General features: G+C 44.5%; 2 protein-coding genes across 4 annotated transcripts; one reads left to right on the plus strand and one right to left on the minus strand.

The window, feature by feature from the left end:
• Positions 1–1,222: 1,222 nt before the first annotated feature.
• lmna (lamin A) lies at positions 1,223–13,809 on the minus strand. Of its 3 annotated transcripts, XM_085918511.1 has the most exons (14): positions 13,473–13,809; positions 12,771–12,863; positions 8,937–9,307; positions 4,766–4,922; positions 4,488–4,613; positions 4,242–4,412; positions 4,011–4,136; positions 3,716–3,936; positions 3,332–3,638; positions 3,148–3,255; positions 2,952–3,071; positions 2,834–2,890; positions 2,587–2,754; positions 1,223–2,289 (listed from the first exon to the last, which is right to left on the minus strand). In XM_085918511.1, the coding sequence occupies exons 3-14, from the start codon at positions 9,269–9,271 to the stop codon at positions 2,254–2,256; spliced, it is 1,932 nt and encodes a 643-aa protein (XP_085774637.1). In that variant the 5' UTR covers positions 9,272–9,307; positions 12,771–12,863; positions 13,473–13,809; the 3' UTR covers positions 1,223–2,253. The 3 variants fall into 3 exon arrangements, with proteins under 3 accessions (XP_085774637.1, XP_085774635.1, XP_085774636.1); XM_085918509.1 differs by lacking the exon at positions 12,771–12,863; XM_085918510.1 differs by lacking the exons at positions 12,771–12,863; positions 13,473–13,809 and adding an exon at positions 10,617–10,832.
• A 5,148-nt stretch (positions 13,810–18,957) lies between these two features.
• mex3a (mex-3 RNA binding family member A) lies at positions 18,958–24,667 on the plus strand. Its single transcript, XM_085919334.1, has 2 exons — positions 18,958–19,483; positions 22,256–24,667. Exons 1-2 carry the CDS (start codon positions 18,982–18,984, stop codon positions 23,383–23,385), a joined length of 1,632 nt encoding a protein of 543 aa, XP_085775460.1. The 5' UTR covers positions 18,958–18,981; the 3' UTR covers positions 23,386–24,667.
• Positions 24,668–24,897: the final 230 nt, after the last annotated feature.

Consider the following 24,897-nt stretch of genomic DNA (forward strand, 5'->3'; position numbering starts at 1 on the left):
ACTTTCATTTAAATTTTGACCATGATTTTTCCCTAATGAAGTGGCCCGTGATTAGGTACACCTGAAAATGGCGGTGTGCCTAATAGAGTGTCTGAATGACGTCACAGATCAACCAGCCAATCAGAAAGTGGGGGTGAGGGTTGGTGTGGCACTTTTCACTTTCACTTAAACTTTTTCCCTAATTACCTGTAATTAGATACACCTGTGTCCGTGTGACGTCACAGATCAACCAGCCAATCAGAAAGTGGGGGGTTGTTTGGGTGTGGCACTTTTCACTTTCATTTAAACTGTGACCATGATTTTTCCCTAATGAATTGGCCTGTGATTAGGTACACCTGAAAATGGCGGTGTACCTAATGGAGTGTCCGAGTGACGTCACCGATCAATCACCCAATCAGAAAGTGGGGGTGAGGGCGGGTGTGGCACTTTTCACTTTCATTTAGGCTTTTTCCCTAATGAAGTGGCCTGTGATTAGGTACACCTCATGGACACTTCAATAGGTACACTACACGAGGTAGAAAAAAAATTAATGAATAAATAAAGTGTAGCGAACGATTAGGTGAACGATTCTTTTGAACAAATCTTTTGAGTGAACCGATTTAAAAGATTCAGTTCACTTAAAAGAACTGGAATGTACATCACTTCTTCCCAGCACAAAGCTGTTGTAGTATTGCCAAGCCCCCAAACCGTTTTTTTTTGTTTTTTTAAATAATTTCTCTGGACTGTCTGGACTTCTCTGAATCCAATGTAAAAAGCTTTATAGATGCCACTCATACTCTGGAGGGCGCTTGTTTTTTTTTTTCTTTTTCTGTACATGTGGTCATTTATTTCTGGACGTAACCATTTGTTATCTTTGTGTGTATTTGTAAAAAAAAAAAAAAAAAAAAAATTGAAAGTAATAAATGAGTGGCATCATTTTGTAATGCTAGAATGTCTCATATAATGACATTTTAAAACAATTTATAATAGTGAGATCTTGATCATGCTTATAAGATTATAGTTCTGAGAAATGAAAATTACATAAAAATTGCTGCAAAAAATGGGTCAAAATACAGAAGGTAAGACAAAAACTGCATTGAAATGCGACGGAATCTACAAGCACGCCAACACATTTATGTGACTCTTCATTTCTTGTGCACATATTTTGAGATGTAACCATAAGTTTGTTGTACATTTGTAATTAAAAAAAATATATATTCATGAAGAAACAACAGCATTGTCATATTTTCACATGTTTATTTGGAAAAGAAGCACAAAAATAATCCAATATTGACCAATATGGCTTTGAAGACAGACATGATATCTCCAAACAGCGAGCACTTCCTTTGGCAGATTTCCAACTCATCCAAAATGTTTGAATTGACAGCATTTGTTACACAACAACTGTTAAATAGAAATCTTTGGAGAGAACTTGAAGGCACTTTTGGACAACAAAATATCACCAGAAAAGCAACGGAAAAATAAAGCCATCAAGTATTTTCCAATAACCGCTTGGCTATGCTTTCTTTGGCTGACAAGCTGCTCGTATACAGTACATAATATTCCATCAATGCAAAAAAAAAATTGCATGAAAAGGTGTTTTAAAAAAGCCAGCAAAAAAGCATCAAGTCATATGCCAGAATGATCCATGATTGAGCAACAACTATAAATGCTCACGTGTGGCACAAGGACCGAAAATCACCAAGATTTGGTGAAAATAGTCAGGCTGGGGAATTGAAAAAAGTGACTCTTTGCAAAATGATGAAACTGTTCATCTCAGGCGCAATTATAAATACAAAATATAAGAAAAATTATTTGTTTGTTTGTAATCATGACTGAGTCGTCAGAAGCTAAAAGGTCAAACGAGCCTCATTGGCTTGACTTTCTTATGAAAGTATATTTATGTCCGCACATGTATCATTAGCCACAGTTGGCACGAGTTCATTGAATAAAACAAAAATGTTTATTCGACTAACAAAGTTATGAACCGCAACGTGGGACAAACGGACGGTTTAAATGGGGTTTACCATCTGTGCGCGTTGACATTTGACAGCATGAAATGTGAACCGAGTGACGCGTGTATTAGCATTAGCGTAAGCGCACGTGCAGGAAGTGGATACATCAGCAAGCAAGCTCCTGTGACCTTCAAGCAACCTTCTAAGCAGCAGAAAAGTTGATAGATACAAAAAAAAAAAGGATGGTAATGAAGAAGAAAAAAATACATCCCTGCGATGACTAATGATTGCGCAAGTGGAGGCAGTGGCAAGTCTGCTTTCACATGAGCACGCAGTTCTCAGGCTTGACGCGACTCTGGAAGGACAAAGAGCAAACATCAAAACATTTTGCACACACAAAAATAGATAACTAACTAAAATATGAAATGTCAATTTTCAGATGGGTAGAGAAAATTGAAATATGTAAAGGTTTGATTAAATTCCCCTTTAAAAAAAATTTTTAAACTCATTTTTGTGTCATCACGAGAAAAGCGATAAAATAGTGAAATGCCAATAAAATGCCAGAGAATACCTTTTATGAGAGAAAAAAAAAAAATTGGAATTGCATGAGAATAAAGATGTTCACCTGGATTTCATAATAAGCGAGTGTTACCTGTCTGGGCAGGTTGTCGGCCACAAAAAAGGAATGTCCCACGAGGCCTTCGGGCCCGCCGCCACCGTGGCTTCCGTGTCCGCGGTCCGACGTCTGGCCGCACGAGTCGCAGATGACCGTGCGGCTGCGGAGGTTGTACTCGTTCTCGCCGCTAGTGCTGTGTGCTCCCTGCGGGGGGCGGCAGAACGCGCTCACAGTTGCACATTCAACTTCACCGTTTTGAAGAAGCGGAGGAGAAAGATGTTACCATGTCGTCTTCATCCTCCTGGAAGAGGGTGCGGGTCACTTTTCTGCTGGCCATTTCCTGGTGGTGATGAAGACAAAAGTCTTTCTAGCCTTAAAACCCTAACTAGCTAACGACTCACCTCTCCAGCAGCACTGATGAGAACGGTCTGCAGGATGTCGCCGGTGCCCCAGGAGTCCTGACTCTTCCACACCAGATCTGACGGGGGGGCGTGGGTTCCGCCGCCCGACGCGGCCCAAACCTGTGCAAAAAAAGTTAAGGCTCACACTTGGAAACAACAATCTGCCTTTTTTTGTTGTTTTAGTCATTGAACTTACGGTGACCGCGGCTCCAGCTTTCAGAGTGTACTTGTGAGGGAACTTGTAGACAATGGCGTCGCCGTCGCCGACCTGTCTCTTCAACTGCCAGCCGGCCAGCGATTGGTCCTGTCGGGGGAGGTTGCTGGTTAGCATGGTACTCCTAAAATCTTTGTGAAGTTGGGCTTCAAGGCTCGCCGCTCACCTCGTCGCTTTTGTTGCTAAGCCTCACAAACTTCCCGTCCTGGTCCACCTCGTCCACGGTGACGCGGCCGCTGGCTGCGGCTTGCTGGACGATGCGCGTCTTGGTGACGGTGCCGCCGGCCGCCGCCACGCTGGACGTGTCGCTGTCGTTGTCGTTGAGACGGCGTTTCTTGGAGACGCCGGAGGACGTGCGGCTGCTGGAGGCGACGGCGGGCGTGGCGTGAAGCAGGCGGCTGTGGCTGTGGGACGAGCCCGAGGTACGCGTCACAGACACTCGGCCCGTCTGAGGGCTGGGCGACAGCTGCAACCTGAAGGAGGGGGCGGAGTCACTTTTGTTTTGTTCCGAGCAAATCGGTGCGTTTGCAATCGGCAGACGTGTCGTCACCTCTCCTCCTCGCCCTCCAACAGCTTCCTGTAGGCGTAGATCTCCATGTCCAGAGTGAGTTTGATGTCGAGGAGCTCCTGGTACTCGTCCAGTTGCTGCTGCAGGCGCGCTTGCATGTTGGCCATTTCGCGATCCTTGTCTTCCATTCTACGCCGCATCACGTCACGCTCCCGGCTCAGCATCTCCTCCAGCTCGCGCACCTTCGACTCGCTCTGGGACAGCTAGCCAGGGATTCAAATGATCAAAAGTGGTGTACTTTAACTTTTTTTTAAATAATAAAAAATATCTTGCAAACCTGTTTCTGCAGCTGGCTGAGCTGAGCTGACAAACCCTCGACACGAATGCGCGTCTGCTGGAGCTCTTCGTGCGCGGCGCCAACCATGTGACTGTTTCGGTCGGCCGACTGCCGGGCATTCTCCAACTGACAAAAATGGACCACTTCGGTTAGCGACTGTCATCGTGTGGGATCATATTGAAATCATTTCGTAAAAGCTTGGACAGTAGGTGGCGTCGTGGTGCAGTTTACCTTGGAGTTATAAGTCTTCTCCAGTTCAGCTTTGTACAGTGCCACCTGCTCCTCATGTTGAGCCCTCAGGTCGGTCAAAGCCTCCGCCAGTTTACTCTCAAACTCCATCTGCCGCCCGCTGTCGATCTCCACCAAGCGAGACTCATGACGACGCTTGGACTCGCGGATTTCCTGCGACAGGAAATGTCGATTGGTCACACATTGCGTCAACGGCAAGCTGGCGGATAATTATGCAGAAGCTGGCACCTCATTGTAGAGGTTCTTCTGGAACTCCAGCTCTTCTTTCACTGTCTGCAAGCGGTTCTCAGCATCCACGCGACGAAGCATCTCGTCTTGAAGCTGACGACGGGCGTCTGCCAGGGCACCGTCCAACTGAGGGGGAACCGCAAGATTTAAAAACAAGAGTCATTCGTGAAACGAGCCACTAGGTGGAGCAATCGAGCCACTTTATCTTCATTCAGCATCCACCACCGCTCATAGAACATAAAATGTGTGATGTGCCCAAATTTTGTTTTTGTCTTTACCTTGGCAATCTGAGCCTTGAGATCCTTGATCTCGATCTCCAGGGTGCGCTTCTCCCCGAGGGATGTATTCAGGGCAGCATCTTTGGAGTTAAGCAGAGCCTCCAGGTCCCGGAGGCGGACCAGAGCTGCGTCCAGGTCAGACTCCTTCTTGGTGTTCCTGCCCAACACATCAAGATGATTATGTCACACGTGGATGTTACTCTATGTTATGGTTGCTGCTTATAATAATGTTACAATTTTCAAATGTTTCATTTCATTATAACCGAACCCTGTACAGCTGGTAGCGACTATGCAAAGAAAAGACCCCAAAATATTCCAAATCTGATTCTATTTTTGACTTCTAATGTGCAAAAAGTGCCTGAGGTCGCCACTGTAACTAATGTCTTTTTTTTCTACTCCAAATCATGTGCTTGCTTTACACCGCATGACCGAAATCACAGAGCAAATTTTTTTAAACACATCGCCATCAACACGCTGCAATTAGCCTTAAATTAGACAGTAAGTGGCCATAAAACTCCTCGGTGAGGAGAATTCATGTTTCCAGCATGTGTGCACACTGTTAGCAGGAAAGAACACGGAAACAAGCTCTCTGTAATTCCATTTGCTCCGAGGGGAAATTGTTCATTGTATCTTATTACCGTGACTTAGTGTGGCTTTAATAAACAGTGCCGACGTGGCTAGGAGCTAATGACGCTAAGCTTTTAAATGATATGCTAAATGCTACCACAGCTTGGTTGTTTTAATGTGTTTGCTGATGTACGCTACTACTGACAAAATGGCTGCAAAGCTACTCGCTGTATTTAGCATTTTTTTAAACGCTCGAGGAAGTCATTTGCCATATGGCCAAGATGTGCAGCTCGAAAGCTCATTTTTGGAGGCGGCTGAAGATTTTAGCCCGTGTGACACCGTTTGGATGGTAGAAAGAATAAAAGATGAGAAATGTGAGGAGGAGGAATGTGTTGGCTCTTTTCCCAGTCTCAGCGATGACTCAGAGGCAGCCTTGCTATCTTTGTCCACCGCGCCAGCCACAAATGACGCTCGCCACCAGTCGAAAAAAAAAAAAAGAACTTCCTGCTTTCCCCTTTGCCCGCACGCTTCGACCAAGTTTGCTTTGGTGTTGCCAGGGCAACCCTGACCTCAGCAGGATGCAACCTGAAAATGGTCATTTTCTACACCACGATAATAAAATGGAGAAAAGAAAATCAGCAAATTTGTCAAAAAAAAAAAAAAAAAAAAAAAGTAAAATTTATGACAATTATAGAAACAATAACGGAACCATTTGAATAACTATAAATCTACAGAGCCCGCTTGTCTTGCCTCACTGTTTGTATTTTAATGGAAGCGACCATTTGCGACAAGACGGCCAACCAGCCGCCACCTCATGCTTGGACAGCTGGACCACAGAGCCGTCCGTCTTGTTGGCGCCATTTTGGTTGTGAGCAGCTGCCCACCAGGGCCACGCTGCAATTGGATGGAAGCGTCACAAGCTATTCATCTCACTCACACTCACATCTGGTCAACATGTGCGCATGTGCGTGTGGGATTTTTCCAATGGGGGTACCATCTAAACATAGAACCAAAAGTTTTTTTTCCCCCACATTTCTATCAACTCTTTGGAACAATAACAGCTCATGTCTACTTGGGCCTCTGACGGGGAAGGCAGTCAGTCACATGACCACGGCTTGTGTGTGGAGGACAATGTGCAGCATTGTGTATGCAAAATGTGCTCATGATGAGCGTTGCAGTTTCCAGTTTCAAACAACCACTGCACGTCATATGCTTGACAAGCTGTGATGGAGGGGGAAGCCCAGTGGGTAGAGGGTGAGCTACCCAGGGGATAGCGGCTGAAAAAAAAAAAAAGAAAAAGGAGGTGTCGAAGAAAAGCTCGTCGTTGAGAAAAGAGGCGGTGCGACGCCTTTTGTTTGGTTCGTCGCCACGAGAAACTCAACTTCAGCATTTGTATGCAAACACTAGAACTTGGCAAACACTGTCGCTCAGTGTGTGTGTGTGTGTGTGTGTGTGTGTGTGTGTGCGTGTGTAATACGAGGCCCCCATTGTGCCAGTCCCGTGTCGTTTTGCAACGATTTGGTGGAGGATGAGTCACAAGTTCTGACTAGTTTTTCACATTCATTATCGCCACAATCTCGTTTTAGTTTTCATATCACACATCTAAGATGTTCATTAGACTGAACTGAATTCACCAACACGGGAAATGTTTTGTTGTTTTTACGAGGCTTTCCTGCCATTGTCCGACTAAGGTGGAATTAGATGATCTTTCTTTTAAATGCAATTAGTATACACTTTCTCATGCAGGTTAGTAAATAGAAACAAATCTACCAGAGGTCCAAGCAGTAAAAAAAATACATTTGGTTCAAATTAAAACGCTATTCCATGTTACATAAGAAGCCACACCGAGTGGAAACGCACCAGCTTTTGACCCACGGCCTACTGGGAACATTTATCCGCCATCTTACAATAATTTACGGTGACTCACAGAGAGGGCTGAGCTGACTCCAAACCTCCATGGAAACTTCTATAAACTCTTTTAAGCACATATACACACACCCGCAATATAAACTATCCTGCCAAGAACTTCACTCGTCACCAAGTTGTGGCGTCGAATCTCCTCATTTATCCTACGTCTAAAAAAAAAAAAAGAAAAAAGAAAAAGTCTATTGGCAACATCTGCCATACATTTGCACAGTAGACAACAATGCCTTACTGTTCGCTTTAATAGGAACAAGAAGACAATTAACGCAGGCCTCACGCTCTCTGAGAAATGATCAAACATGTTCAATGGGTTCAAGATTTTTTTTCTCCCAATTTACAGTATGTCCAGAAGAGCTACGAAATAAATGTGCACCACCATAACTTTGTGAACTATTCCTTTGTTGTTAAACTCTTCAGACTGAAGCTTGTCCAGCCATGACATGTTCACAAATGGTGTTCACACCCTAAAGCCGCACCCTAAAACCAACGATCAGTTAACAGCAGGTAAACCCTTCTTGGTAAATGCCAATTGATAAGCGTCAATGACGCTGACGAGATGTTTACCCGGACTCTTATTTACAAGCGGGGCGGAGGCCAATCAATGTTATAGTCCACAATCATGACAGGACCTTTCAAAAACGTAATGCCTTCCAAATAAAAAGTATTTGAAGCAAAGTTTCTAAAATAAGTCATGGATAAAACAATGTAATATTACATGAACTGTTTTTTTTTTAATTTAAATAAATACATTATTTAAATAATGAAAGAATAAAAATTTAAAAGAAATTATTTAAATATTTAAAGAAAAAATCATGAATACTTAATTTGTTGATCAAATCAAAAGGCAATCGAAAAAGGTGACCATTTTTTGGGATATCATTGAGTCTCATCAGCACTCCTCTCCTTCCTTATTTCCATACATTGAATGAGGAACCGTTGGCACCAGTAACGTGAGCTTCTGCCTGAGGGAGGGGGGGGGCGGTGCTGTATGTTTTCTCTTCAGTAGTACTCCATTAACTCCTTCACACACTTTCCAATTCATCCACAAAGTCACTCATTCCAAAACGTAAACCAATCAGTGTCTCTGGTGAGTCACTGCTCAATCACATGGGGGAAGTCCAAGGTTTCCCGGTCGCCATGACAACCTCAACACAAAGCAGCCCAAGGCCTTGTGGGCTGACACATGGGGTGATTCCAGGTCACAAGTGCCCATCTCGTAATCACAAGACCGACACCGATTATGATCGTTTTGCCTCGAAAGCGACCACCCACTAGAAATACAAAGCTGCTTATAAAATCACACAGAAAAACACTTCAGTGTGCTATAATTAGCAGCAGTTTCCCTTTTGGACCTCGGCCCACCCACCCACCCTCCTTTCACTTGTGCTTGAACTACTCAAAGACATTCCTAAGATGCCAGCGCTACCTGTGGCATCCTGCACAACAATCCGGTACAAAGTCACCCGCGGGAGACATTCATTTGACGACATCCTGCACGCTCCTGACAGGTCTCCAGATCTCCATCAGACTAATGATTATTCCATAGTTGGGGTAAAGGTTTTAACCTCTTTCCCAAATGTGTCTATCATGAGAAGATCCTCCCTGAAATGAACGAGACTTTTTGGGGTGTGATTTTGAGACCTCCCACAAAATGTTCAAGAACAAGTGCATGGTTTCTTACCTGGCTTTGAGCTCCTTGTAATCTTCTTTGACCTTGCCCAGCTCCAGCTGCAGACGAGCCCGTTCCCTGGCCACCTGGTCCAAAGTCTTGCGGGCGTCGGCCAACTCCGCCTCGTAGGCCGCCTTGATGCCGCTGAGGTCTCGGCTGACCAGCGACTCGGATTCGGTGATGCGCAGACGCAGTCCCGCGTTCTCGGTCTCCAACGAGCGCACCTTGTCGATGTAGACGGCCAGACGGTCGTTGAGGTTGCACAGGTCTTCTTTCTCCTGCAGGCGAGTGATTCGTGTCGGCGAGCTGGCGCCGCGCGCGCTGCGTCTCTGGCTTGACGTTTCCATGGCGATGGCGGCGAGGGATTCGGATCGGGATGGTCACTGCGGGACGACATGTATGAACCATTGTTACACTGACATTAAAAATGTTTTTTTTTTCTTTTTTTAGTGGTCGTAAAAACTTTCCACGGGCCTCCAGATCCAATTCAATTATACGTGCCTGTTATTCTTACATTTTACAACCTCTATTATGTTAGCGAGGAAGGCTGGACGCATTTCCTGACTCATTCCCACCAGAACAAGCATCCATCTGCATGAGACTCCCAACCAGGCCTGGTCAAACATTTGACCAATTTATTTTATTTAATGGAGAGGTGGGCCAGGTAATTGAGTTGCCAGAGTGTTGACCGTCTTTGTAAATAAACACTCAGCACGGCACACATATTAAGAGTCGCCTGGGAGCAATGTGAAAGCAAAATGATGGAAATGGCAGCTTCTAATCAAAAGAGCAGACGTACTGTAGGCTACTGGATATTTAAATATTAGCATCATCTGCTAGCAGGCAAACTAAACCATCATGATTGTTTTTCTTGGACAAGTCATACATTTCCAGGACAAAGGGCATTTTAAATGTCAAATGTACATCGAGTTAGTTGTTTTACTAAAAGGTACTACCATTTTTAGTTCATTTGAATTCATTCAAATTCATTCAGCTATCTAGCTGTACACTTTTAATTTGTCGAAACCCACGTCACTCACCAATCCAAGTCCCGCCTTTTAAAGGCGTACACGCTCAAAAGTCACAGATACTACAGTAGAACGTGAGGATGGCAACCCTGAGAGGACAAAAAAAAATACCTGACCTCACATGTGCATACGATTGTTTAAATGCTAAATCAGTTCTAAACTCATTACGTGAAATTTTACTGTCACAATATGCTATTTTTTATTTTAAATATACATTTTTTTATCATTAAAACAATATTTCAAATAAATCTGATCATACTTTTGACCAGCTTCTGGCACACTCACATCAGAGCAATCACCATTTCGCACCGGGACACTCAGTGCCGGGAAAAGTCCATTCGGAGGGGCTCCTATGTGGGCTGGCAAACTTTTACCACCCACGCAGCCCACACTGACATGTGCACGCACACGCCCACATGAGCAGCAAAGTCAGGAGCTCTCTCAAAGTGTAAAAGTGCTCATTAATACATCAAATCATATCAAAGTGCTCATTTACACTCTTCACACATGTGGGGAGCTTTTAACCGGCGCCTACTTCACCAATGATCCTTTTTTTTTTTTTTTTGGCTTTCCTCCCCGCCTAAAAGTTGTTCCTGACCTCTCCCGGGCCACGTGAACACTCCAAACTAAAAGGAAGGAAAAGACAGAGAATTTTAAACCTTACCTCTTCAGAGCTGCAAATGTGGGCAGAAGATTGCTCGACGTGTGTGTGTGTCGAGGAGGAGGAGAAAAAGAAGAAGAAGAGTGCTCGCTTACTGGTTATGCGAGTGTGTGTGCGTGCATACTTCTATGTGTGTGTATGCGTGTGTGAGTCTACGCCTGGAAAACTAGACTGCTTTCCGGCTTGTAGGAAAGCAGGGTGGGACGGAGGGAGGCAACTAGGAGGAGTCAGGCGAGACTGTGTGTGTGTGTGTGTATAGTTGTGCAGCTGTTGCGCTTTATCTGCGCTCACCCAGATAGCACACTGCACGCAGTCAGACATCTCAGCAGACGTCGTGACACTTAGCCGCCCCCTATTGAAAGTCTGCAAATGACCCACTTTACCGTGGGGGGGACCCACCTGGGACAGGTGGAAAATGTGTGATACACAGAGCAACCAAACACACCTAAATATCCAAATGGTCTAATGAACATTTTCTAACTTAATGCTAAACGTACGATGCATAACGCTTTGGATGATGATACGGTATAGATCGTTACGGTGTCCCACAGGGATCTTTATTAGGGCCCCTTTTATGTTTTTGTACCACAAAATAATTCAGCTAAAAATAAATCTGCCTATGTAACAAATACAAAATAAATATTTGTGTGACATGCAGTACATTATAAAGTATATTAATGCATTCAATTGAATATAACTATAAACACTGGCCACAACATTAAGTACACATGCTTCTGTTGTTATCGATCTAAAAAAAAGAATCCTCACTTCTTTAAGGACATCCTCTTTACAGAATCCTTGAGTATGAGCTTCTGGTGATCCACTGAATCCGGAAACAAAGGATGAAAAAAAAATCCGGTCATCTATGATATTCCAATGATCGATCCAGAAATTCACGGGCGAACTCTTCAAATGTCTCAATGAAGAGACTTTTATATGCGTGCTCTCTGGGTGGAGTTAATGGAACCATGGAGATGGAGAGGATACAAGAACTTGCTTACACGTCTGCGCGTGTGCTTAAATATGGACTAGGATGGTGCGTCCTGGTTTGGTCTGGTGGTGGCAGGCCTAGTGGAAAGGAGCAGTCACAATTTTAAACAACCTCCTCCTTCTTCGCCTCCTTTCCCCCCCCTTAGGCTTTCCATGGAAGTTCTACTGAATTACACAACAGTCTGGACTCTTAGATGAACATCAAACACCCAAAATGTTGCTTCAAACCAAAATGATTGACTCCCTGTACAATTTCTGGCTTTTTTTCTTTTTTTTTTTGTTAGGCCCACGTGGCAAATGGACATTTCGCAACTGCTCCGTTCCTAAAGTAAACTGTTAGAAAGTGCAGCTCTCCTGCCTACTTTCTAGTTGAAAGCTCGAATAAGAGCATGGATGTGTCAAGCGACTGTGATGTAACACATCAGACGAGGCGAGATGCAAACGCGGGTCGGGCCTGCAACATTCCAAGCGGGCACACGCACAACACCAAAGGTGTGTCTGTCGACTTTGACTCACAACACACACACACACTCACAGAGGAATGTCAGACTAAAATGTAAATGTGTGCTTGTAGAAGCGTAGAGAGAGAAAAAAAAGTTTAATGAGCCAGCGCCTCCCGCTCCAGTTTAGAAACCTGACTTCCCACTTCTTTTTCAAACAAAGGCGCTGGGAATAAAAGTACAGCAATGAACATCCCTGGTGGGAGCTAATAAAGTACAAATATTCTATTGTACTAATAATGGCTATGCTGTACATTTTGAGTATTTATTTTTGTAATGACTTTAACTCCCTGCATTTGAAAACTTATATTTTTTAATCCTTAATCAAAATAGGGTTATGACATTCTGAACCGAGAGAGATTGTCAGAGGTGTAAAAAAAAAAACTACATTCTCATCTAAGTAACATGTGAATGAGTCAAACCAAATGTATGTCTTTCTAGCGAAGTCTTGTTATAATAGCAACGCAAAACGCACATACAATAGTCAACACGCAAGCAGAGTGACGTGTTGTTATCATTGCAATGTCATTTTCCCTTCCTGGGTGGGGCCGATAAAAAAAGTCCTTAATATTGGTTCGGATGCTTTATGGGGGTTTACAATCACGTTCTGGTATTAATGGGCAAAAATATGAATCAAAAGGAAATTTTTGAGCGCGCATTGTTTCACCTGAGGGAGGAAGGTGAGACAATGTAAACACTCAATGTGTACATTGGGTTTGACGGCTGACGTCTCAATGAAAATGATGATTGACATCACAACCTGCACAAAAAGAAAACGACATGGGTCCAGTTTTGACATAAATTAATGGGATTAAATACAATTCTAATTGTTAATGCATAGCTCACATATTTCAATTTCAAGTAAATGTTATTTTATATTTGTTTTAGTGTTATGAGTTATTTTTGTGAATGTTTTATTTCTAATAAAATTCATTTACTGGTTCATTTAGATAATGTTTATCTAGCTTCTTTTTCTTATATACATTTTATGAAATTATTTTAGTTTACTTTATTTAGTGACCTTTAGATTTTTTTCTTTGCATTTAATTTGTATTTTTGGCGTTTAATTTTGACATTACACTATTTTTATCTCATTACATTCATTCAGTCATCTTATTGACGCCCTTTTTCATTTTATTGTGAATTGCAGGTGCCTCTGTAGCGCCCTCTGCCGGTGTTAACACAACTCACAGTCCTGTTAAAAAGTCACATAGCGCTATCTAGCGGCGGGTGAGGAATCCAACTCCAGTATGTGCTTTCTCATGAAAGGGTCGCAGAGTTCATGACGTCACCAAACATAACAACGTCGTAATTTATAGCAATAGCAAACACGGAATAGTCCCTCTACGTTCCAAAGCGGGAATCTTACCTGACTTTTCTCGAATCTTCCTCAGGCTCGTTTTGCAATCTGGCGTTCTTTCCACGCGTGTTTTACGTCCACGCATCCAATAAGAGCAACGCCAGCCGCAATGGACACAACACTGTCACATCACAGGAATTAGCAGACACGCCTGAGAAAAAAAACAAAAATCCACGTGTTAAATCCAGGCAAGAAAAAGAAGCTGCGTTAGTGCACACTGGCTGCAAATCTGAAAACACACGCAAAGAGTTTGTGTGCGTGTGTGTGTGAGTGAGTGTCGGGGGAGTAGGCCTGCTCGCTTGCTTTGCTTAATTGCACAGTGCCACCTGGCGGACGTAATTTGGGGGCGGGGAACAGGTGCAGTATTTATGCGAGGACGTTTCCGCGTTTTTTTTTAAAAAATATATTATGGATGTGGAATAAATGCACAAATTATTCCGCATCAAGAATATCCAATTGGAATTTAAGTAACAAGTGCATTCACTAATCTTCATTAACACAATAACTTTAAACAAAATGTTGTCATATCGATTTTTATTAATTATTTTATATACGTGTATTTCTTGTATTTTAGACTTGTAGGGTGTTTTCTTATCATTATATTGAATAATGCAGTGGTAAATGTAGGGAGTAAAAGTATTCGGAAAAACATTCAAGCAGCCTACATACCTGAAAAATCCACATTGAAAAATAGTATTTTTGTAACGTTATTTGACATGGTTACATTACGTCTAAATGTGTTACAGTGTGTGTGTGGGCGCATGTGTTTGTTGTCGGTGATGTCACCCGGATGAGGTCATCAGCATCCTGGAAGCAAGCGTTGAGGTGAGGAGCCTTCATCATCCTCACTTTGATTGGGGGCAATGGAGGGAGGGAAGAGGATTGGATGAGGGGAGTGGTGTGTGTGTGTGTGTGTGTGTGTGTGTGTGTGTGTGTGTGTGTGTGTGTGTGTGTGTGTGTGTGTGTGTGTGTGTGTGTGTGTGTGGGCGGGGGGGGGGCTCGAGGTGGCAGTGACCTAATAGCTGCAAAAAGCAATGAAGTCATCCACCCTGACTCATATTCCCACATGACAGCAACATCAGCGCCAGCCAGTGTGGACAAACAAAACATTTTTTTGGAGGATGTTTTTCTACAAGTGTCATTATTATAATTTTTTTTATTATTTATTGTGAGTTTTTAGAATGATTTAGATTTTTTTGTCAAATTTAATGATTTATTTTTTTCATATTCCATCGCTTGAAGCAGTTTTCTTTTTGCATTAAATGCCGAGTGTCATCAAGATCTGTCCGCTTGATGCTATTGCACATTTTTTTTGGAGTATGTTTTTCCACAAGTGTCATTATTTTTTTTTTTTATTATTTATTGTGAGTTTTTAGAATAATTGAGATTTTTTTGTCAAATTTAATGATTTATTTTTTTCATATTCCATCGCTTGAAGCAGTTTTCTTTTTGCATTAAATGCCGAGTGTCATCAAGATCCGTCCGCTTGATGCTATTGCACATTTGTGTGTGGAACAAAACATTGCAGCCAGATTCAATGGAACAATGCCAAAAAGTGCTGACTGCGCAAAAATAAACATCTCGCCGTTAAACTGCAAATGTAATCAGTGGTTACAAAAACACTAAATGTAATATTTAACATATATACAAATGGATTAACTAATGATAGAATCCAAATATGATTGTTTTTCATTTTATTGTTTTTTTGTTTGTTTTTATTTACTTGAAATGGGTCAATGTGGCAGGCCACATAATTGTGGGGTTTAAGGGCCTCTATGGGGCTCTTCAAATGGATCTAAAGCAATAAAAAATGACATAGAAAGTCTTTTTATAGCACCATGATTCTCACAGTTTAAAGTGTTACTGGTGCACACAATGAGAGAAGAAAAATATTCAGGTTGCACCTTTATTTAAAAAAAAAAAAAATATTCGCTAATTATTATTATTATTATTATGGATTTTTTTTCAATTGGCACTCAGCCCCAAAATTCTGAAATAGAAGCTTGCCGAATCCCAAGCGTCGTTCTTTGTTGCAGGCAGCCCTGACATCATCGGCCTGTTGAGCACGTGCTGCTTGGTGAGTCTCTTTGTGTAGCACGCGTCTTTTTTTACAAGAAAAGAAAAAAAAAGAAAGAAAGAAAAATGACATGTGCTGCTGGACATTCAAAAGACACACTTTGCTGCACATCTTAACTCGCATCTGTCTTTCCGCGTGGATCATCACGATCGTCTATGATAGCGGACAAAGAAAGGGCCTCCTGTGTGTATGTGTGTGTGTGTGCGTGCACAAATGTGGGGAGGCACAGTAACCCAAAGATGCCTTTCATCATCAGAGACGGGGGGGGGGGGGGGGAAGGACAGTGGGGACCACTCTGACGGCCAGATGGTCCCAATCAGTAACATGACCTCACTTGTACTTTCACAAGTATCCTGTAACTCACGCACACACACACACACACATAAAATCCTTTGAGCAGTTATTCCATATCCTTGATAAAGATAGACCCACTCAAGTACAACGACTCATAGAATCTTGAACTTAATAAAAATTTCCCAAAAATCACTCTTGACTTAATAGTAAACAAATAAAACGTACTCGCTGCATTAGCGACAACTGTGTTACATTTCTGAAGTCAGTTGTAAGCATTCCCACAGCGGCGCAGCCCTCCCTTTCATTTGTCTGAGATATGCCCACATGCTGGGGAGGATTTACACAAGTCATGAAAGTAAGGCCTGTAAAGTTCTTCTGGTGATGGAAAAAAAAATTCTAGTCCTTCCTATTTGTGTTACTAGTGGGTTGGATTGTTTTACTGGTGAGGACAACGCGTACTAGTATGTGGACCACAAGATAGATATTGGGAGGAGGGGGTCGAATGGCTTTGTAGTTCTACGATTAGGCCAAAAATTGCACGAGTAGTGGGAAATGTGTTACTAGTAAGACACCCTTGTAGTCAAGGCAGAAACCTGATCATGGATCTCCGTATTGATCGGGTCTCTCCTGTCCCGGTGGACCCTCCTTTTCCTCCTAATGGAGTCACGCGACCTCTCGGACAAACGACACTACGCTCATGCGGCGTCCATTCCCGGAGTTTAAGGATTGGGGGCAGAATGGGTGGGATCAACCGCCCCCCTCCCTCCCTCCCTCCCTTCTCCCACACGCGCTGCGACTCCATGCATCACGCCATTGCGCTCTCCTCCTTCTAGAAGAATGGGTCATGGGGGTTGCTTTAATCCCAGCCTGAGACCAGCACACGCACACAGGCCTTTCCCTGATTGGCTCCGCCCCGCCCCCCCCCTCGAGACACCTGCTCTATATTGATACGTTTTATTTACCCAGACTATTGACACAAAATGAGTTTGAATGTAAACAAACAACGGGCGGTTTTTCTAACTGACAAGTTTGTGGTGCAAATGTGTTGCTAAGATATGTACCAAAAAAAAAAATAGTAAAAAGGTGTATATTTTTTCAGCCCACCAAAACGTTTTTTTTATTTTTATTTTTTGCATTACTGTGTTGAAAATGAAATGCTAAAATCTTTCTGTAATGTTTTCTTTTTAATTTCCAAATACTACAACGCTTCAGGTGCATTTTTTTTGTTGGTCTGCCTTTCTGGAACCTAATTGTATGTTTCAGCTGCAAAACTTTGAAAAGCAAACAGTGTTTGGCAAAACACCTTGAATGCCACAAGAGAATTGTCAAGTGAAATTTAATGGCCATGTAAAGATAAAGAAAGAATTCCTTTGGATGGAATTTTCTCCCAACGTGGGAACGCGCGATCACACATTCCTGCCCTGGAGAATTGTTCCTCATCCTTCTTTTTCTTTTTAACAGCATGCTGCGCTGAGAGGAAAATCTTTTTTATTTAACGCGCGTGGAGATGGAAAACATTTTAGTGAAGAGGAGGAGGATGAAGAGGGAGGGAGCAAGGCTTGGGAGAGTGTCATATTGCTCATGCAGAGTTTGCCTTGTCATTCACATCCTTGTGCACACACATGGCCAACCTTGACTTTGACTCCCAGGAATAAAACAAAAAGGTGGGGGACCCCAAAAAAAACCCCGCATGTACGGCTACTTTTGCCAGGAAAAACTGCACGTGTAAAATCTTTTTTTTTGTGTAAGGGTAGATTCGGGGAGAGGGGGGGGCGGCTTTTGTGTGCTCCCACCAACATGCCGTCAGGCGTGGCTTGTGTGCGACATCTTGTTGGGGAGTCTGAAGCAACGGGTGCGCTTCTTTTGTTCACCGGCACGATTACTGCTGCTGCTGCTGCTGCAAAGCGCTTTTTTTTTTCTCTCTTTTTTTCCCTGTTTTTTTGGGAACTGGATGTACGGATGGCCGTGCGCGACCCCCTACTCGCCCCCGCCTCCTACATAGGGTCTGCAGTCTGCCAACTCCCATCCCCCTCGTATATATTATATAAATATATGTACAGACGCCGCCCACCCCCACCTCTCCTCGATGCCTCCCCCCTCCCCCTGTGCCAGACACCCTGTAGTCTATACATAACATCCTCATGCGGAGACGACAACGTGGTGCCGCAAAGCGTGGCTACACGAGGTGGGCGTACACCCACCCCTTCTATCGCCTCAACAAACTCACCATCTATCATCAGTAATCCTTACGATTCATCAAAATAATAGTACAAACACGAGTGCTAAAGTTGACGTCATCCTTTACCATGAGCATGAAATCCAATTCCCCTTTTTTTTTTTTTTAAACAGGACATTAGGTAAACTACAGAAGGAATAATAATGTGCATGTTTCTGTTTTGGGCATCCACCCCAATCCATTCATCCCCATGTTTTTAAAATTGATATTGTGATTTCAACAAAACAATAGTCAGAATGTGACGAAGACGTGAATGGACATCAGACGAGAATTTCTTATTTTTCACCACAAAAAGAAAAGGATTGTCCAAATAACAAAAACTGTTGTTGTTTTTTTTTAGGGGAGGGGGCGGCAACACCCCCCATTTACCCTCACAAATTATTGTTCATATTAATTAAAGGAAACATGACGTCATTTTTCTTAGCATCTCGATTTTCTTGCTTGAGAGAACAAATGCTGATTGTCCATATATTAATACAGTACATGGTTCTTTTAAAGCATAACTATGAGGAGGGGAGCGGCTTGAAGGAGCCAGACTGGGTGGAGCGTCGCGCAGCAGCCATCCCTCCTCCCCCCATCCACCCCCCCCCAGCCACCGGCAAGTCCAGCCCGGGAAGAGCGCGCAGACGCCGGCCTTGTTCTCCAAGCGTGTCCCGTCCGCCCCTGGAGCTCTCCAGCAAGCGTACTGGAAGTAGTAGTGTGGGAGTCCAGGGGGCGGAGTGGTGGAGGAGGGAGGGGGGGCGGGGGGGATAGGGAGGGTCGGCTGGGTGGCTGGTGGGTCGATCTATGGGAGGGACTAGCGCAAAAAAAGAGGAGGGGGGGCCGGTGGAAGGAGGCGGCTGCGAGGAGGCAGTTTCTCTCTCCAGTCTCTTCCCCGTCGTCTTTGTCTCGCGCCACTCTTTTGTTTAGCCATGCCGAGCCTGCTGGTGCTCGCAGGGATCATGGAGAAAAACGGGGGCTACGGCGCCGATCTTGCCGGCTCCGGCTTCGGGGGCGAGGCGGGTCTGCTGGGTCCCCCCGACGAGGACGAGGACGACTCCCGCGCCCTGAGGGTCGCGCTCGGCCAGCTGTCGCTCCTGGGGCTCGGCGAGGGCGAGGACGGTGGAGGAGGAGGTGGTGGAGGAGGTGGTGGAGGTAGTGTTGTTATCGGCGGCGGCGGCGGAGCTCCGACGTGCGGAGTGCAAGACCGGAGCAACAACAACAACAACAACCACCACAATAGTGGAGGAGGAGGAATTGGGGGAATCGGTGGAATGGGAGGCGGAGGAGACCCGTCGATCCTCCAAGGCAAGAGCAAGTTGTGCGCCCTGTACGAGAGCTCGTCCGGGGAGCCCAAAGGACGCGGCTGCAACATCACCGAATGCGTCCCGGTGCCCAGCTCCGAGCATGTGGCCGAGATAGTGGGCAGGCAAGGTAATTCCATAACCGAAAAGAAAAAAAAATCATGAAAAAGAAGCATGCCTTTCCTTGCAAACTTTTCTTCTTCCAATGTTACCTTTAACAAAGAAAAGGGAGTGGTGGTGGTGTTTTTTGGTACCCCCTCCCCTTATTCCTCCTTTTCCATGAGGCATCAGCCTCCCACTTTTCCTGCCTGCCTTACAAGTTCCATCATCACACAGGAGCTCTGTTTTTTTTGGGTGTTTTTAAAAAAAATATATATATTATTATTCATATTTCCTCCCTTTTATGATTTCATCATCTGATCTGATTCCCTTTTCTAAGCACTCGTGTAGCGAAGCCTCGAGTGTTGGTGCACGATTCCACAATCCAAGGCCATCAATGTCACCGGAGCGTTGGCTTCCTTTGTCGTCTGGGACGCGCCAGACTGTTCAAAAGGCAACGTGCTGTTGTGAGGAGGGCGGTGGGGGGAGGGTGGGTGACTGAGTGGGTGAAGGTTGGGTGGGGGGTGGGGGGCTGCTAGTGTAGAGAAAGGAGCTCTGGATTCTGCCAGGTTCTGGCGGGGCTGATGTTTTGGGGGGCTTGTTTGTGCATGTGGCCCACTGACACATTAGGACAAAAGAAGGGAGCCAGCCAGGCAGTTAGCCAGCATTGCCTCACCCTTTTCCCCATCTTGTGTTTGGAAAAGTTCAATTCACATCACATATTGAAATTTACAGTGAGCATGTTTGGTCAATTTTGGAACATTTATGAGGTTTGAATTTTGAGGGATGGTATAATGACACTGGCTCAAAAGCACAAGTGATTAATATAAGCATTACAATTGCTGTGTGAATTCTTTCGACTAATTTCTTCAAGTACGATAGCACAAAAAGCTTAAAAAGATTCCCCAAAAATGTCTACAACCTCTTTTGTTCACACCCTTTGTTGTTTTTTTTTTGTTGTTGTCCAAAAGCTGGTATTAAAAAAAAATTAGCATTTTGATTAGTTTCTTGTTTGTACATTTTTGCAGATTGATTTTTGGCCAAATGTAGCCAAATGTGGCCAAAACACATTTTGGGACTTATTTTGACAAATTCCTTCAAGTACAGTCGGCCAATTGGGTCGAGATATAAATCTGGTTTAATTGAAGGTGAAAATCAAAAACTTTAGTACAATTTTAGGCTGAATATTTTTGCTAACTTTTCTACTGTTTATTTAGAAAATTGTATGTGTTGTGTTTCTTTATATTGCCAACTAGTGGCCTGGTATGCATATTACAACCGAAAAAAAATCAAAATTGTCACAACATTGTATGGTGGAACATACATTTTTACACAGAATTACTACTAATTTATTGACAAAATTGTTAGTGAAGTAAAATGCAAGTAAAGTGTACTCAAAGCGTTTAGTTATGTGGCCATCTACTGGGCTGGCACACGTATTACAGTGTTTTCGGTTATTTTGTCATTGTTCCAAAAATATTTTCAATCTTTTCAAGGGTTGGAATGGGGTGGAATTTTTTTCAGAAAGGTTTCCAGCCATTTAAGATAGGAAATGATAGAAATATTACATTTTTTATATTGGTTGGTCAATGATGCTAAACGTTATCCAACCACTGTATATTTAAATTCCTGACTTTCAACATTGTAAATTCCTGGTTTGAACTCCATTTAAATATATTTGTATATTTCCCATGAAGAATTTCCAAGTGAAAATTCCCCAAACTTTACAGACCTTTTTACTAGATTGTTATTGCATTACCTTTGGCAAATTTCCCATTTCCCACCATTACAGATGAAGCATCTCGGGTGACTAAATTCTTGTTGTGTTTGATTAATCTCTGCCTCTGTAATTGTCTAATTGGGACACTCATTTGTACTGATTAAAAGGCGGCGTGGAGGAATGCCTTGCTCGGTGATCCTCCGCGACACCACCACGTCAATTAGCCTCGTTAAACCACGGGTGCGTCCGAAGGGTGTTTGCAGATGTCGGGTTCGAATGAAACAAAAAAAAAAAAAAGGATCCCTTCCCTTCTGCCATATAAAAAGAGCTGGTTCCTTTAAGAAAGGCCGGACCGACTGGTCAATATCCAGGGCGCTGGCTCCCTCTGTTTCTCAATGGCCAGCTGAGTGGATGCATGAAAACATCCGGTTTACCTCACCGTAACTTGACAAAAATCGCTGTGAATATCTCCAAAAAGGAGCAAATGAACTAGGCCGAACAAAAAAAAAAAGCAAGTTGCGAGTGGCCTCAAGTTCAAGGAGAGGTCAGAACTTGTAAGGATGACGGGTGATGCTGCAAATAGATCTGCGCTGGTTCCTCAGGCCCACCACATCTGTAGTTAAACAAGTGTTTGTTGGGAGATTTTCGTACAGGAAAAACAGTCTTGCTTGCACATTTCATTTTTGTCACTCAGTGTTAAAGTTGACCGTAAAACAGACGGAAAACTAATTAAACATTGTATTATAAAGTGAGAAACCACGGCAGTGTCTAATGAAACACTTCTAGCTTAATGCTAACATAACATGAAAAATACCATACACGGGCTAACGGAATTTAGCATAGATGAGGCATTTATTGGAAATCTTCAAACACACACACACGGCGGAGCATAAAGTAAAACTGCTCAGTCAAATATGGTTCTACTAATGGTTCTGTTAGGACAGACCCCTAACCAAATCCTGTTAGTGGAACTGATGACGCCTTGTCAGATGATAGGTCAAATGTCTTCTAAGTCTTGTCTTGGTCCGGTTGTATGAATGAGAACATCCACAAGCAGCTTGTAAACCGTCTGTGTGTCTGCAGGTTGCAAGATAAAAGCCTTACGGGCCAAGACCAACACCTACATCAAGACCCCTGTCCGAGGCGAGGAGCCCGTGTTCCTGATCACCGGCCGTAAGGAGGACGTGGCTCTGGCCCGCCGCGAGATCATCTCTGCCGCCGAGCACTTCTCCATGCTCAGGGCGTCGCGCAACAAGCTGGGCGTGTCTTTCAGCGGTTCCCCGCCGACTCCGCTCCCGGGCCAGACCACCATCCAGGTGAGGGTGCCGTACCGAGTGGTGGGTCTGGTGGTGGGCCCCAAAGGCTCCACCATCAAGCGCATCCAGCAGCAGACCTGCACGTACATCGTCACACCCAGCCGAGACCGTGACCCCGTCTTCGAGATCACGGGCTCGCCGAGCAACGCCGAGCGAGCCCGCGAAGAGATCGAGGCGCACATCGCCTTCCGGACGGGAGGCCTGCACGACCACAACAACGAGAACGACTGCCTGGGTCCCAACGGCGGAAGCAGTCCGGCCGGGAGCAGCGGGAGCGGCGGCGGCGGTCTGGAGAGTCGACTCCAGCAAGTGTGGGGCCTCCAGGGGGGCCAGCGGAAACCTCTGACCAGCAGCTACCGCCAGAACTTCTCCGACGCCCTCGGGGGAGGAGGGAGCGGCGACGGCGTGGGGATCTACAATAAGGGCAACTTCTCCAGCTCCGGAGAGAAGCCGTGCTCCTTTTTCGGCTCGGAGGGCACCCAGAGCTGGGGCGACCCCGACTACCCCAAGCAGATGGCTTTCTACGCCCAGCAGCGATCCAAAAGCTTCGGCGGGCTCCCGCTGCCCCTCACTAGACTCTCGCCGGGGCTACCGGAACCGCCGGCCAATTCGTCCGTCGGCGGCATGGCGTCGCCCCACGCGCAGGCTCGCCGCGCCCACAGCGAGCCCACCTCGGCCGGGGAGGGCGGCTTTCCCGGGCGGCTCCCCGTGCCGGACTCGCCGCCGGCCGTGCGGGACTGCATGACCTGCTTTGAGAGCAAAGTGACGGCCGCCCTGGTCCCGTGCGGCCACAACCTCTTCTGCATGGAGTGCGCTATCCGAATCTGTGAGCTCAACCACCCCGAGTGTCCCGTGTGCCACACGCAGGTTTCGCAGGCCATCCGAATATTCTCTTAAGGATCCCTTTTTAGCCAGTTGTGTGTTTTTGGGGTTTTTATTTTTTTTTTTCTTCTTCGGTCTCTCGTTTGTCGGTCGGCTAATTAGTTGCTCTTATTACGGTTGTTGTTATTATTCTTATTCCTATTATTGCGATACATTTTTCATTTTTCAGAAAAATTTTAAAACAATCAAGCAGCTATTTTAGAAGGCACTGCTTGCTTTACTAAAAAGTATAAGAGATATTTTTCAGTTTTTCTTTTATATACATATATATGCATATATATTTTATAAAAGTTTGGTTTATAAGAAAAGTATAGTACCTTTTCAGGTTTTGATTTTTTTTTTTCTGGTATTTTGTTTTTTTATGATGGGACTGCTGCTGTTATTCTTAAACACAGAATCACAGTGTAGGCCGACATAATGTGAACATTTTATTATTACTCCAATTTTTTTTGTATTATCACGTTACCATGAAGTGGGTTTATATGGGTGGAGGATGATTTCATTCACACCGCACCAAACAATCATCTCGGGTCTAAAAGAGGGTTGTCAATCAGACTTTTTGAATCATTTTACTATGCTTTGACAGAAAATGTGAAAGGGTTTTAGTCAAACCACTTCTTCCGTTTATTTTTTTTTTAGGGGGGGGGGGGCATTACATTATTATTTGCCATTTTATCGGTGTCATTGTTCAGTGCATCGGCCCCCCCAAAATGTGCAAATCTCATTCGGGGCGGTGCATTGATTACACAAGGCTCGCTGTAATCTGCTGAAAAGATTCAGTGATGCTCGCCTTCCCCTCGTAGCTCACAGGCCTGATTTTATTTGCCCAGGACCCCCCCCCCCCCCCCCCAAAAAAAGGAAAACCGCCTTTGAAACCGGACCAGTTGGCCTCGACAAACGCCCCCCCCCCCCCTCCAAGCCACCTTCTCTTTGTCATTACTATTATATTCGTCACTAGACAATGTGAGCAAACCTCATGCAAATAAGACAATATATCTATTTTTTTTAAGATTTTGCGTCTGGCTGGAGCAGGTGTATGGATATCTGGTCACCCCCACCCCATGGTCCCCTTCTCTTACAGTGTGACCCTCCCTTGGATTGAGGAGGGTTATTGTGTGCGGACGCTCGGACAGCGGGGCCCGGCGGGCGCTCTTTCGATAATTAGGCAAATGGGCCGGTCCAGGTGCAGATCGGACGGGAGAATCCAACCCCCCCACAGACAAGATTTGTAAGCTGCACCATTGATGAAAAACATGTGGCCATGTTAAAAAAAAAATGGTCCTATCACATGAGGTGTAGCGTGACCCCCCACCCCCCTGCTTAGCCCCCTTATTAAACCCCGCCCCCCTCTCACACACACACACACACACACACACACACACACACACACACACACACACACACACACACACACACACACACACACACACACACACCAACTGTGAAATTCAAAACAGGGTTTACGTGACAGATCCAAATAGGCCAACCCGACGACCCCTCCCTGGCTACTGTAAGGGACATCCAGCA

Source organism: Syngnathus leptorhynchus, chromosome 8, assembly GCF_054491065.1.
Source record: "Syngnathus leptorhynchus isolate UIUO chromosome 8, UIUO_Slep, whole genome shotgun sequence".
NCBI lineage: Eukaryota > Metazoa > Chordata > Actinopteri > Syngnathiformes > Syngnathidae > Syngnathus > Syngnathus leptorhynchus.